The sequence below is a fragment of the Terrapene carolina genome, unplaced genomic scaffold, assembly GCF_002925995.2.
Source record: "Terrapene carolina triunguis isolate 2854851 unplaced genomic scaffold, T_m_triunguis-2.0 Scaffold96, whole genome shotgun sequence".
Classification (NCBI taxonomy): Eukaryota; Metazoa; Chordata; order Testudines; family Emydidae; genus Terrapene; species Terrapene triunguis.
In genome coordinates, this window is record NW_020664447.1 from 56,105,235 (window position 1) to 56,118,421 (window position 13,187).

The window sequence follows — 13,187 nt, forward strand, 5'->3', positions numbered from 1 at the left end:
CCCCCCCCCCAACACCCAGCCTTCTGCCCTGCACACCCACACACCCCCAGCCCTCTGCCCTGACCTCGAGTCCCCCCCAACACCCAGCCTTCTGCCCTGCACCCCCACACACCCCCAGCCCTCTGCCCTGACCTCCCCCCAACACCCAGCCTTCTGCCCTGCACCTCCACACACACCCCAGCCCGCTGCCCTGACCACAAGTCGCCCCGCTCAGCCCGCTGCAGGCCTAGGTGAACAGAACCCCAGGGTGGAAGTGGGCTGAGCAGGCTGGCGGCATAAGATCAGCATTTTAATTTAATTTTAAATGAAGCTTCTTAAACATTTTGAAAACCTTGTTTACTTTACATACAACAATAGTTTAGTTATATAATATAGACTTATAGAGAGAGACCTTCTAAAAAACGTTAACATGTATTACCGGCACGCGAAACCTTAAATTAAAGTGAATAAATGAAGACTCGGCACACCACTTCTGAAAGGTTGCCTACCTCTGACCTAAACTATCATCCCCCAAGGAATTTGTAGGTGTTAACCTCCAACTCTCCTCCCCCCACCCCCCATCAGGTATACCATTGTAGAATGCATATGGTAGGGTCATCAGGAGTTCAAGTTTGTTGTGAGAATATAATATCAGACTGACAAAAAGAGAATCCTAGAGGCAGGGAAAACAACAAAAACCCCTGCACTTGACCAGTAATGACTGCAAACTTAACGTGTTTTAAAACTATCTTTAACACACAGAAGCATCATCGTCTTCTTAAAGCGAATTAGAAAACAATTTCCCACTTGTGTCTTGCTCAAAAACCACTCTATTTATTTTTTTTTAAAGCCAGTTTGAACAGACAAGCAAGCTGGAGTAAGCCCAGATGATAAAGAGCAAAATGGAAAGTAAGTCAGCATTTCAATTTTGTTTAAGTGAAAGCATACATTTTCTCCCAAGAAAGAGTACCAAATTTGTAGTCTGATAGTGCAGACAACTGATAGTGCAGCTTCAAAATGTGCATTGGCCTGAATTTTGACTTCAGTAATTGGAATCGGACTGAATGTAGTGAAACAAAGGAGCTTGAAAGATATTCCAACACCAACCAGAAGTAAGAGTACATTTCAAACACAGAAAGCAGTTGCTCAGTTTTCTTTTTAAAATACACCTCTACCCCAATATAACGCTGTCCTCGGGAGCCAAAAAAATCTTACCGCGTTATAGGTGAAACCGCGTTATATCGAACTTGCTTTGATCCACCGAGTGCGCAGCCCCGCCCCCCCGGAGTGCTGCTTTACCGCGTTATATCCGAATTCGTGTTATATCGGGTCGTGTTATATATTGGGGTAGAGGTGTATAGTTAAAAGTTTTTCACTCAATTTGCAGTAGAATGGAGAAGAGCAATTCTTACAGAAATAACTTTTGTTAGCAGTTGATTAAACATCACTAATGAAGGATAAACTAAAATCTGATTTCCTGATGAATGAACAAAGCAAGCTTTCTATTGTTGCTGCTCTTTTTGATATTCAAAAGCTGCTAACACTATTTTGAAGTCATATGTGTACCTTTAATACTTTGTTGCCCAAAAAGCCTGAAAGAGGAAAGAAAACTGCATGCTTCTTTATACTGCATTACTTGGCCTCCTAGGCCCTTATGAGACATCATTTGCTCAGAGTTGGATGGAATGACCAACATCAAAAGGGTTCCATCACATGACTCCAGAATCCTTAAGTTTCTATTTTAGTATACAAGACTTTTATTGGAGGAGCACAAACCAGAATATTTAATGAAAAGAGTCAATATTATGGATAACAATGGTGGAATTAAAGGCTTCTGCAGTAGAACTGAGTGCAGGCAATAAAGAGTACTTAAAACTTTAGTTTTTTGAAAATTAAACATGAAAGGACTAGTTCAATATTATGGCTTTCAGGAAGCAGAAAATCCCCAGATCCTATCAAAGATACAAAGGAGATGAGTGAACAATTACTGGACATCTGTTTTAAACTAGGATCCTATTTAGTCTGACTGCTAATTCAGCAACCTGCTATAAAGATAAATAGATAAGAAAAAATAAATTCTAACTGCAACACTGTCCAACTCCCAACCTCAAGATATGATTCAGGAAGCTGTCCACAAATAACATTGTTTGGAGAGAGCAAAGCTGTTTGTTCCAGATCAGAGATTTATCAATCTGAACAAAAGTATAGTGTTTAACAAAATATAAATCTCTCTGGATGAAGCTCTAAATATCCATGTTATTTCAGGGCACACGATATATATTAAAGATTTTGTTTCTGAAACCATTAAGTTAGTTTACAATTACAAAAAGGATTTTGAAGATGAGCCATCTGAGAATGGGGCAATAAAAAGTTTTCTACCAATGTCTCCAGTTTCATAGGTTCAGAAACAGATTTAGGAAAAGGTCCCTCTTCCTCATCCTTACATGTATACAGTCTATTAATAGATGTATACATTTATAGTTGCAATATTATGTAATTTGAGGTTTCCTTTCTGTTTTTACTGAATTGCAATTTACTTTAGGTAGATCACAACTAGTGTTAAATAGAGTGAACTGTATTTCACAAAAATCAGTTCACTTATTATTTATATTGCAGCAATATCAAAGGTTCTAATAAAGGTCAGGGCGCCATTGTGTTAATTTCTTTTACTACTGCTGAAGAAAAGTTAAACATGCAGCTCATCTGGTGAAGGGTTGGGGGAGGGATAGGGTGAACAATGATGCAACATTAATTGTACATAGACCTCAGTGTCTGTCACGGATTCCATGACTTTCTGCAACTCTGACTTCTGCAGCGGCCAGTGTGGCTGACCCCTGGGCCGGCCAAGCAGCTGGCTCCAGGGCCCACTGCTCAGGTGGCTCCAGGGACAGCCACACCTGCCGCTGCTGGAGCGGCCCCAGGGCCAGCTGCACCGGCCTCTGCTCAGGTGATCCCAGGGTCTGCCAAGCAGCGGTCCCCCCCAGGCGGCCAGAGATGGCAGCCCCCTGGGCGGCCAGAGCAGCAGCTGCTTAGTAGCCCCCAGGTGGCTGGTGCCGCTGACCCCGGGGCACCCCTACAGCCTCCCAAGATTTAGTCAGGGGTATTTATAGTATAAGTCATGGACAGGTCACAGGGGCTGTGAATTTTTGTTTATTGCCCGTGACCTGTCCATGACTTATACTATAAATACCCCTGACTAAATCATAGGCTTATATAGCCTTTCTATTGAGCTTTTTCCCCCAGCAAATTAAGTCTGGACGTTGGCTGCCAGACAGATCAAATATGTTGCAAGATATAAAATGCATGTATATATTTTGCAACATAGGTCAAGTACTATGTTATTTAAACATACAAAGTAAAAAACACTGTCATGCAAATACTAGAGCAAAGTTCTATAGCTCACTGGACATTAATACATTGCTTAAAAACACTAATATTTTTAATATAGAAAATGTTGGTTCACAGAATTTATCAAAAATTATAGCAGTTAGTTTAGCAAGGTGTTGATGTGCAAAAAGTCAACCTACACAAAAATCCCATAACACACATAGAAAACAACCATTTCAAGATTGGTAAAGAAAAGATATTTGCTATTTAAATCACAGCTCTTACCTGTCTTTTACAATAAACTTGGCTTGATCATCTGTTTCCATTTCTTCAGCATCCTCATTCACAGTTTTAATGATACCATTTTCCTTGTTTTCCTCATTTAGTAGCTCATACTGCCCATTTTCTAAGGCTGCTCTCCAAGATTGCCTGTCTGTAACCTGCAGAAAACATGAATGAGAGCCTGCAGACTTCTGGTTGTGCCAATAATTGTACACGTTTAACTTGAATTTCAAATGAAATAATAATACTGTGCACAGTTCTTGTTCAGGCAAAAGAGTGAGCAGCACTGTTTGGTTCCTAGAAACGCTACTTTCCATGAAAAACTATAATGTAATACCTTAATTGCCCCCAGTGTTCCTTGATAGATTCTGTCTTCAATGTCCAAAAGAAAGTCTCTAAGTCTCAGTTCAAGCTGCTTTTCTGCAGACATTTGAAATGTATCATGTGCATTCTGTATTCTTCCCCGCCCTGATGAAAGAGGTTTGTTGTCACTTTGAAGTTTGTCTGCAATAACCAATATGCTTTTTGTTAGGGCTTTCTATTTCTTAAGTGACAAGAAAATACACTTTCAATAAATAGGATTATTATTAACAAAAAATAGTAGTTCTTTAAAATACCTCTCATTATTAGAAAGCATCTCAGTATTGAGATTTTCATATCATCATAGTAGAATCTAACCCAAACCAGGATCAAATATCTACATCCCCAAAGAAAGATGGATATTAACATTCAGACCTCCCGAAAGCAAGCAGATTAAAGGGATATTGTTTACTTAAAAATCACATGCCTATCTTAAAAGCTTTTACCTACCACTTTAACAAGTAACCGCCAGTAGTCTCTGACACTACTAACTCATTTGTCACATTGTCTAGATGTTAAGTTGACACTGTCCCTTTAAAAAAGCCAAATGAAAGAATGGGATAATAAAAGCTTTAAGATATGAAAATAAATGTCAAACAGCACATTATAATAATAAAAAGTTAAATATATGCCAAAGATTGGAAGGCACAAAAGAGTTGACAGCACACTCAAAAAGATTAAACCCATAGTCTGTAAAACCATGATGGATGGCAAAAGTCTTTGTTCACGGGGTGTAAGGGAGTTAGGGTGGGAGTGTGCTGAAGAGAGAAGTACACAAAAACGTGGAGGCAGTCAGTCAAGAATGAACTGACAGAAGCTGTCGGTAATTGTAACTCCCTAGATTTTTTTTTGGGGGGGGGGGGGGAAAGAAGGGGAAATTTCTATAGGGATGTAAAAGTTTAACCGGTTAACCAATAAGCATCACTCTTATCAGTTTTGGTTAACAGTTAACAATTAAACTTGGCTGCCAGCCAGAGCTCCGCTGCTGCCCCAGGCACGTGGGGCCGGCAGCCGGGGTCCCGTGTAATACATGGGGGTGCTGCAGCACCCCCAGCATTCCTAATTCCCCGGTTAAGTGTTTAACCGATAAAATTTTAATTGGTTACATGGTTACTTTTTTTAACCACTATTTACATGCCTAGATTTCTATTACTCTCATTTGCAAGTAATGGAACAATTTCCACATGTCTCCACCAGGTACCATTACTCTAAGGCAGAGGTGGGCAAACTACAGCCCACGGGCCACATTCGGCCCGTGGGACTGTCCTGCCCGGCCAGGGAGGCTAGCCTCCAGCCCCTCCCCCACCGAGCCACACCGCCGTGCGGGCAGCACTCTGGGCGGTGGAGCTGTGCGCTCCTGCCGAACAGAGCGGCAGCGTGTATGGCTCCGGCTGGCATGGCAACCAGACATGCTGCTCTGCATGGTAAGTGGGCCGGGGGGTTGTATAAGGGGCTGGGGGCCCCAGGGGGCAGTCAGGGGATGGGGAACAGGGGGGTTGGATGGGGGGTGGGGTCCCAGGGGGCCTGTCAGGGGGTGGGGGTGTGGATGGGGTTGGGGCAGTCAAGGGACTGGGAGCAGGGAGGTTGGATAGGGGGTGGGGTCCCAGAGGGCGGTTAGGGGTGGGGGGTCCCAGGAGGGGGGCAGTTAGAGGACAAGGAGCAGGGGGGGTTGGATGGGTCGGGGCTACTGAGGGGGGCAGTCAGGGGGTGGGAAGGGGTGGATAGGGGGCAGGGGGCAGGCTGTTTGGGGAGGCACAGCCTTTCCTACCCGTCCCTCCATCCAGTTTTGCAACCCCAATGTGGCCCTCGGGCCAAAAAATTTGCCCACCCCTGCTCTAAGGTGTGTTTGGATGGTTCTCTTTTTGGCTTAGGCCTTGTGCATGAATCAAATGGTAGGCTGTGATTTGCAAAGAGATGATATTGAGAAAGTTGATAGGTACTGGAGAAACATTTTAAATTAAGGGTTATCGGGTTCTAGTCTTGTTTTTAAGCCAGTAGAGGGGTTGGGAAGGGGGAAGGAAGGAAAATGCCTATAACATTTAAAGTAATACCTTGGTAGTATTTTAAAGCATTTACAACCATATTGTTGATCCATTCAACTGAAGGAAACGGGGGAGTTGCTAAGTTCTGTTACAATGGAACTCCAACCAAAAGTAAAATTGCCATGGCTATATCTCATCACTGCAGCACAATTTACAAACTGTTTACCACAGAATTCTTTCCTTTGTTGAATAAACTGGACCAGAGTTCCTGTCCAGAGTACATGGTTTTATCATTAGCAGTAACGGGGAAGAGGTGGAGTTTTTTACATTTATACTATAGTGTTTTCTCTGTTTGTAAATGAAAACCTAAAACATACCGAAGGAAAGAAAGTTGTGTGTGTGACCAATATCCATTTATATGAGGGGCACCTACACATGGGCATCAGCTAGATGAGGGACACATCATCTATTTATATGGCCCTCATTACAAAAAAGTCAGATTGTACAGAATCTAAAGATTTCATTTATTTTTTTTTTTTTTTTTTTTTTAAATGAAAAGCTTCTAGCCTCTCATGTCTGCAGAGATAACCTTCCAAAGGAAGGCAAAACAATGAATCTGCAGACGGCCTGAAACAACCACCACCCAATGGTGTTAATTCCCTTACCCGCTATTAAATTTGAGTGTCAATTCCAACGTCCAACAGTTACATTTCACTGTTAACATTAGCTATTCTTTCATTTTAGTAGATGTAATGGAGGTAGGAGGTGGGAGTAAAGCCCATGGTGCTTGGAATTGGGCGTTGTTGCAGGGAAGAACATGCAGAGGGAAAAACAGAGGACACACAAAGACAAAGAAAATGGAAAGAAAAAGAAAAAGGAAGAAAACACAAATAGGTAAAAAGCGACAAAGATTCCTGTGGCACCTTATAGACCAACAGATGTATTGGAGCATAAGCTTTCGTGGGTGAATACCCACATGCGTCTGACGAAGTGGGTATTCACCCACGAAAGCTTATGCTCCAATACATCTGTTGGTCTATAAGGTGCCACAGGAATCTTAGTCTGGATCTGTAAAAAGCGACAAACACAGCTACCCCTCTGGTACTTGACAAAATAGGTAAGTTGCTCTGACCAGAAAGGGAACATATTTTCCTTAGAGTGAAGAATGTGACAAGATACTAAACAAAGTTTAATTACTATATAAAGGCTGTGTTCTCCCTCTGATCTCTTTGCAAACCTCCACTGACAACAGTGGGAGATCAGCTTTGGATTGAAGGGAATAGAAAGTGTCCTGGATGCATTTCCTGACCCACAGGCTATAATTAAACAAGGAATCCAGACCACTCCTCTGAATGAGCTTGCGACCCCTACCTAGACTGTCTCAAGATAGTTCACTGTGGATAACTTCACAGGAATTTTACGTAATTCAAGACTCAGGCCAGGTCTACACTACAGCCTAAGCTGATATAACTTGCGTTGCTCTGGGGTGAGAAAAAGCCTCCTCCCCACCCCCAAGCAACACAAGTTTCACACTGTCCATACTGGTGCTGTCTGCTTCTCGCTAAGGTGGAGTAATTATGCTGACAGGAGTGCTCTCCCATCAGCATAGCACATCTTCACCAGACACGCTACAGCAGCACAGCTGCATCGGTGCAGGTGCATCGATGTAGCGCTGTAATGTAGACTTGCCCTAAATGAAATACTTTGTACCATAGAAAGTTTCCTTTTCAGTTAAATTCCTGCAAAAAACTTCACAAACAAATTCACTAAGTTTTTGTGAAGTATACAAGACACAGCCTTTACTTGTGTCAGTGATATATGCAACTGTCTTACTGGTAGTATACCTATATGTAAGCCTAATTTTTTCTAAGCAAAAAAAAAATTCAATAGTTTCAAGCAAGCTTCCAAATTTTGACACACACAAAAGCAATGTTATTCTTCAGAAAAAGCTACTCTTGTAGGGAGGATGTGCCAATATGAGCATAGAAACTTCTGCGTGGATAAGTCTGTGCATGTCACACAAAGGCTAGCACAGTTTAGGTCTTTGTGCCAAATTCTTGGGAAAAAGCAATCAGGCAACATATAATTGTTTACCCTGTTCATATTAATCAGTTCTGCAGAGGTTTTGAATTATTTCACACATCATCATCTGAAAAGCCATCCACCCATCCAAGCCTCAGTAATAGTAGTTGCCTCTCCTTGTGTCCTCTGTCTTCAAAGGCAGACCATCTTGTCTTTTCTTTCAGAGCAGAAATATTGAGATATCAACATACTGAAAACGAGCTCATGTCAGATACCAGTGTTCAGGATCTACCATCTACACCAAAGTTTTCTTTTACCTTTAAGACTCCCTTGCCTTGTTCCTAGCTATGCATGCTGTAGCTAGCTTCTTCCCAGGTGGGTATAGCTAACTACTTCTTCAAAAGACCAACAACAGCAACTCTGATTTATGAATCAACATCGAGAAAACAGTGAAGCCGCTACCCTTCCACTGAGACACTCATGAAATACATTATCCATCACAAAAATACATTGAAACCTGTTTTCTGAAAAGCAAATAGTTCAGCTGCTAAGACATTTGGTAGAATCATTTAATCATTTTATAGGATATTCTAATAAGAATTCTTATAATGCTACTCTGAAATCAATTGTGAAAGCAAATTAAGATCAAATACATTTGGAAGAAGTTGCCCTTTACCTGGAATATGGAATTTTTCCACAGGAAAACTGTTTAGTTGTTCATATATTCTATTTTTCTCTTGTAAAAGAGTTTCTTTTAAGGCACTCTCCCTATGTCCTCGGGAATTCAGAGCCTCTAGGAGTTGATCCAGTTGTTCCCGAGAATTGTAAAAGCACCAGCGGTTTGGCTTATATACTGGTCTTGGCACCTCTACAGCAACACTGGCATATGAATCTTGGTCAATATTGGAGGTAGATTCAGATGACTTCAAAGACTCTCCAGTTTTAGTGGATACCTGAAGTTCGTTTGTGATGTGAGACTGTACGCTATTCTGAAAGGAAGAGGGTCGAGGCAATAACATGTCTTCTGTGAGACCAGAATAGTCCTCTTCTATAAACAATCCAGGAACGGAGGGGAAAATCCAGTAGCGTCGGTACATGCGGTCACGACCCAGTGGAGAGATATTGGTGCAGGCTGTAGCATTCTGAATCTTTTCTATAAGTTCCTTCTCTTTCTTTTGTTGCTCCCGTTTTAAAGCTTCTTCCTCCTCAGCAGTAAGAGGTTCACTCTTTTCACAAGAAGCCTCGTCTTGCCTTGTAAATTCCTTAAATCCATTTTGCCCTCTCTTACCTAAAAATGAAAGGAAGAAAACTGACAGTACTGTACTTGTAACCTCCGTCATTAGCATAGATCTGTGGTCACCAACCCGTCAATCGCGATTGACTGGTTGATCCTGGGGACTCTCCCAGTCGATCGCAATCTCTGGTGGTGTAGCGGGGCTGCCGCTAAGGCAGGCTCCCTGCCTGCCGCAGCCCCACACCACTCCCGGAAGCAGCCAGCACGCCCCTGGGGAGTGGGCAGGGGTCTCTGCGCACTGCTCCTGCCTGTAAGCACCGCCCCCACACCTCCCATTGGCTGGGAATGAGGAACTGTGGCCAATGGGAGATTTGAGGGCGGTGCCTGCAGAGAGAGGCAGCACACAGAGCCACGTGCCCCCCACCCCACTCCCAGACGCTGCAGAGGCACGTTGGCCCTTTCTGGGAGCATTGTGGGGCCGGGGCAGGCAGGGAGCCTGCCTAAGGCTAGGTCTACACTACGGGGGGGCGGTCCACCTAAGATACGCAACTTCAGCTACATGAATAGCGTAGCTGAAGTTGCGTATTTTAGGTCGACTTACCTGGCTGTGAGGACGGCGGCGAGTCGACCGCTGCCACGCCGCCATCAACTCCGCTTCCGCCTCTTGCCGCGGTGGATTTCCGGAGTCGACGGCAGAGCGATCAGGGATCGATCCCCAATAGATTGATTGCTACCCGCCGATCCGGCAGGTAGTGAAGATGTGCCCTTAGTCTCGCTGCGCCGCTGCCTGGGAACCTCCCATGGTAAGTGCCGCCCGGCGGGAGGCTGCACCCCAACCCTCAGCCCTGAGTCCCCTCCTGGAGCCAGCACCCTGTACTTCCTCCTGCACCTCAACCCCCTGCCCCAACCCTGACCCCCTCCCAGAGCTTGCACCCCTCATGCCCTCCTGCACCCCAACCCCCTGCCCCCTGCCCCAGGCTAAGCCCAGAGCCTCCTCCCACACTGTGAACTCCTTGGCCCCAGCCCAGAGCCTGCACCCCCTCCCGAACCCCAACCCCCTGCCCAGTGAAAATGTAGGAGGGTAGGGGAGAGCGAGCAGGAGGGGCTTTGGGGAAGGGGCAGGGTAAAGGGTTGCCCTTAAATTCAAAAAGTGATCTTGGGCATAAAAAGGTTGGAGACCACTGGCTTAGATTCTCCCACTTTCTAAACAAAAAACTGTTGTGAATAATCAGGTTAACTTATCACTGGTCAACAGCAAGGAACAAAGGAACAAAATTTACTTGCATGCATAGAGGAAAGGCCTATTTATAACAGTTTCTCCTTCCAGAACCTAGAACAAGTTTTATTTATTGTTCTTTATAATTATTTATACCATTGAGAATATAAAGGTGTTACAGACAATCTCTCATGGGAGACTAAGTAAAATTGTAAGGATTTCACAGAGAAACTACCACGCAAAGTTCTGGCCTTGCATTTACTGCCATGAGATCTATTTAAAAAATCCCCACAAACCAAAACAAACAAACACACACACTGTACACAAACATACATTTCAATCCCAGTTATATGACAAATTTGTTCACGATAAAGTAATTTACTACCTTAATTTTCAACGTGGACTCACTGAAAACATTCCAGTATATGTTTTAATGAGTAAAACTGTAATAAAAGTTAAAGACCCTGCTAGCAACACAGGCTGAGATAGTTAAACTGGAAAGAAGAATTTGATGTTGAAACAAAGGACAGGGAATCAGGCAATCTGCATTTTATTCCTGGCTTTTACATAGACTTCCTGTGTAATTGTCCTCAGTTTCCTCCATTTGTAAAATGTGGATAGTAATATTTGCCTACCATATAGGCAGACTGGTATTCTAAGGCTTAATACATTAGTGTTTTAAAAAAAAAAAAAAATTGTTTTTAGCTTTTGCAAACATTTGTGATTATCATATCTCAACATCCAATGGAAAGCACTACAGAATGAAAAGCATTATAATAAGACTCAGAATTCCTATTCCATGTATCAATGGAGGTCCAAAATCACCAAGGGCTTTCAAAAGCAAAGACCCTCGCACAAAGCCCACGGAGGTAGAAAATGTCCATCCAAGAGGAACAGCAAAAGTTAGACAACTCTTTCATCCCTGGAGGCCCCACAGACAGCCTGTAGGCCACAGTGTTGCATGATTCTGTGCAGCTCACTTGCAGTCCCTCCTAGATGAATTCCTTGGAAGCTCCTAGGGGGAGATTAAAGCCAGGGCCGGCTCCAGGCACCAGCTTACCAAGCAGGTGCTTGGGGCGGCCACTTTGGAGAGGGGCGGCACGTCCAGCTATTTGGCGGCCATTCGGCGGACGGTCCCTCACTCCTGCTCGGAGCGAAGGACCTCCCGCCGAAGTGCCGCCGCAGATCGTGATCGTGGCTTTTTTTTTGTTTTTTGGATGCTTGGGGCAGCCAAAACCCTGGAGCCGGCCCTGATTAAAGCTGTCTGCCTGGGGGTAAATCTGGGCCTGGATGCATCAGGCCTCACACCTCCCTCCATCGATAGAGTTAATTAGTTAGGTGGTATAAATCACCTTAAATAACACTATGGAAAAATTACTGGTTTCTTAAATTCTACAAAAGATGAAGTGCCTGAAGTCGGCCACCATTAGAGATTCATGTAGAGCACTAATAACTAACAGGCTGTGGCTTGAAAAACTATCTCCTGTCTTACACACACAAAGAGTCCAGAAGGCAACCAGAGAAGACAAAGAGGAATAGAAGCACTAGAGTACATAGGACTGAGAGCTAAAAGAGGGATCAAACCAGCTCAATTCATTTATTAACTCATTATGATCAAGGTTTTTCTTTACATTTACAATGAAGGTTAATGCTTTTTAAAGGTTTACTAGAAAAGTAAAAATTTGCCCAATTGTTGGTTTATGCATACATACATACATACATACATACATACATACATACAAGTACACAGTAATTTATTTTTTACCTCTTCTTCCTTTTTTGTTTGGTCCCGGTTCTTCCTCATCTTCTGTCACCGTGTCCAAGTCTTGTTCCTTCTGCTCAATTTCTTTGCTCTCTGTACTAGTATCAAGGTCTTCCCGTTCCTCTTCCCTGATGGAATAGTACAACAAAAGTCCATAGTCAAAGAACTGAATGAAGCTGGCAAAGAACATACAGTACATTGCAGAATATGCTTTACAATGAGTATTTTATTATCAAAAGTTGCCCTGTGAAGAATTGTAGATGTATTTTTTCCTTTTATTATACTACTTCCCTATTCGACAGAAATGACTCCATATAGTCGAACTTCACATCCTAATGTAAGAATATAAATTGGGGGGAGCGGAGGGTGTAGAAAAAAACCTTAAAAAAGATATAGGAAGTATTTCCTAGAAACCAAAACATTGAGCCATAACCACAGAAATATTGTACTAAAGCCTAATCCAGGGCTTAACTATTTTTAAATACCATCCCAAACATTTAAAGGAATTTTATAGTTTTAAAACCAGATCCTCGTGGTGTACATCAGCGTAGCTCTACTGAATTCAACAGAGCTATGCCATTTTTCACCAGCTGAGGATGTAGCCTTTTAGTTTTTATTTTATATGGTTTGCAGTGCCCTCTTAGAAAACGGAAAATACATTTCCCCACCCACATTTGTACCATTTACTAAGCACTGATTTTTATAGGGTGGTTATTACACAGCATGACGCCAATCTTGCAAATACGTAACATGCTTAACTTTAGAGCATACAAGTAGCAGTCCATGAGACTACGCACATATCAGCATATACATACATTTTTGCAGGATTAGAACCTTGAAAAATACAATTTAGGGTCTTAAGGAAGGCATGCATGTGCTGCTGCATAAGTATGTGTCTTGCTTATGGAAATAAAGGGTTCTATCAGTGTAAAAACCTCAGTTCTATGGAGATAATCTAGAATAGCATGCTGGCTAAGAATCAAATATTTATGCTATAGTTCAAACAAAAAAGTTATGGGCTTG

The 13,187-nt window shown here is 42.9% G+C and overlaps 1 protein-coding gene across 1 annotated transcript in view; it reads right to left on the reverse strand.

The window, feature by feature from the left end:
- Positions 1 to 13,187, reverse strand: part of BAZ1A (bromodomain adjacent to zinc finger domain 1A) — a 110,519-nt gene that overhangs the window by 26,540 nt on the left and 70,792 nt on the right. Inside the window, exons 16-19 of the mRNA XM_024196011.2 lie at positions 12,168 to 12,292; positions 8,629 to 9,240; positions 3,926 to 4,092; positions 3,592 to 3,746 (exon numbers count right to left, since the gene is read on the reverse strand). Of these exons, the coding sequence (XP_024051779.2) occupies positions 3,592 to 3,746; positions 3,926 to 4,092; positions 8,629 to 9,240; positions 12,168 to 12,292 (1,059 nt within the window). The remainder of the gene's footprint in view (positions 1 to 3,591; positions 3,747 to 3,925; positions 4,093 to 8,628; positions 9,241 to 12,167; positions 12,293 to 13,187) is intronic.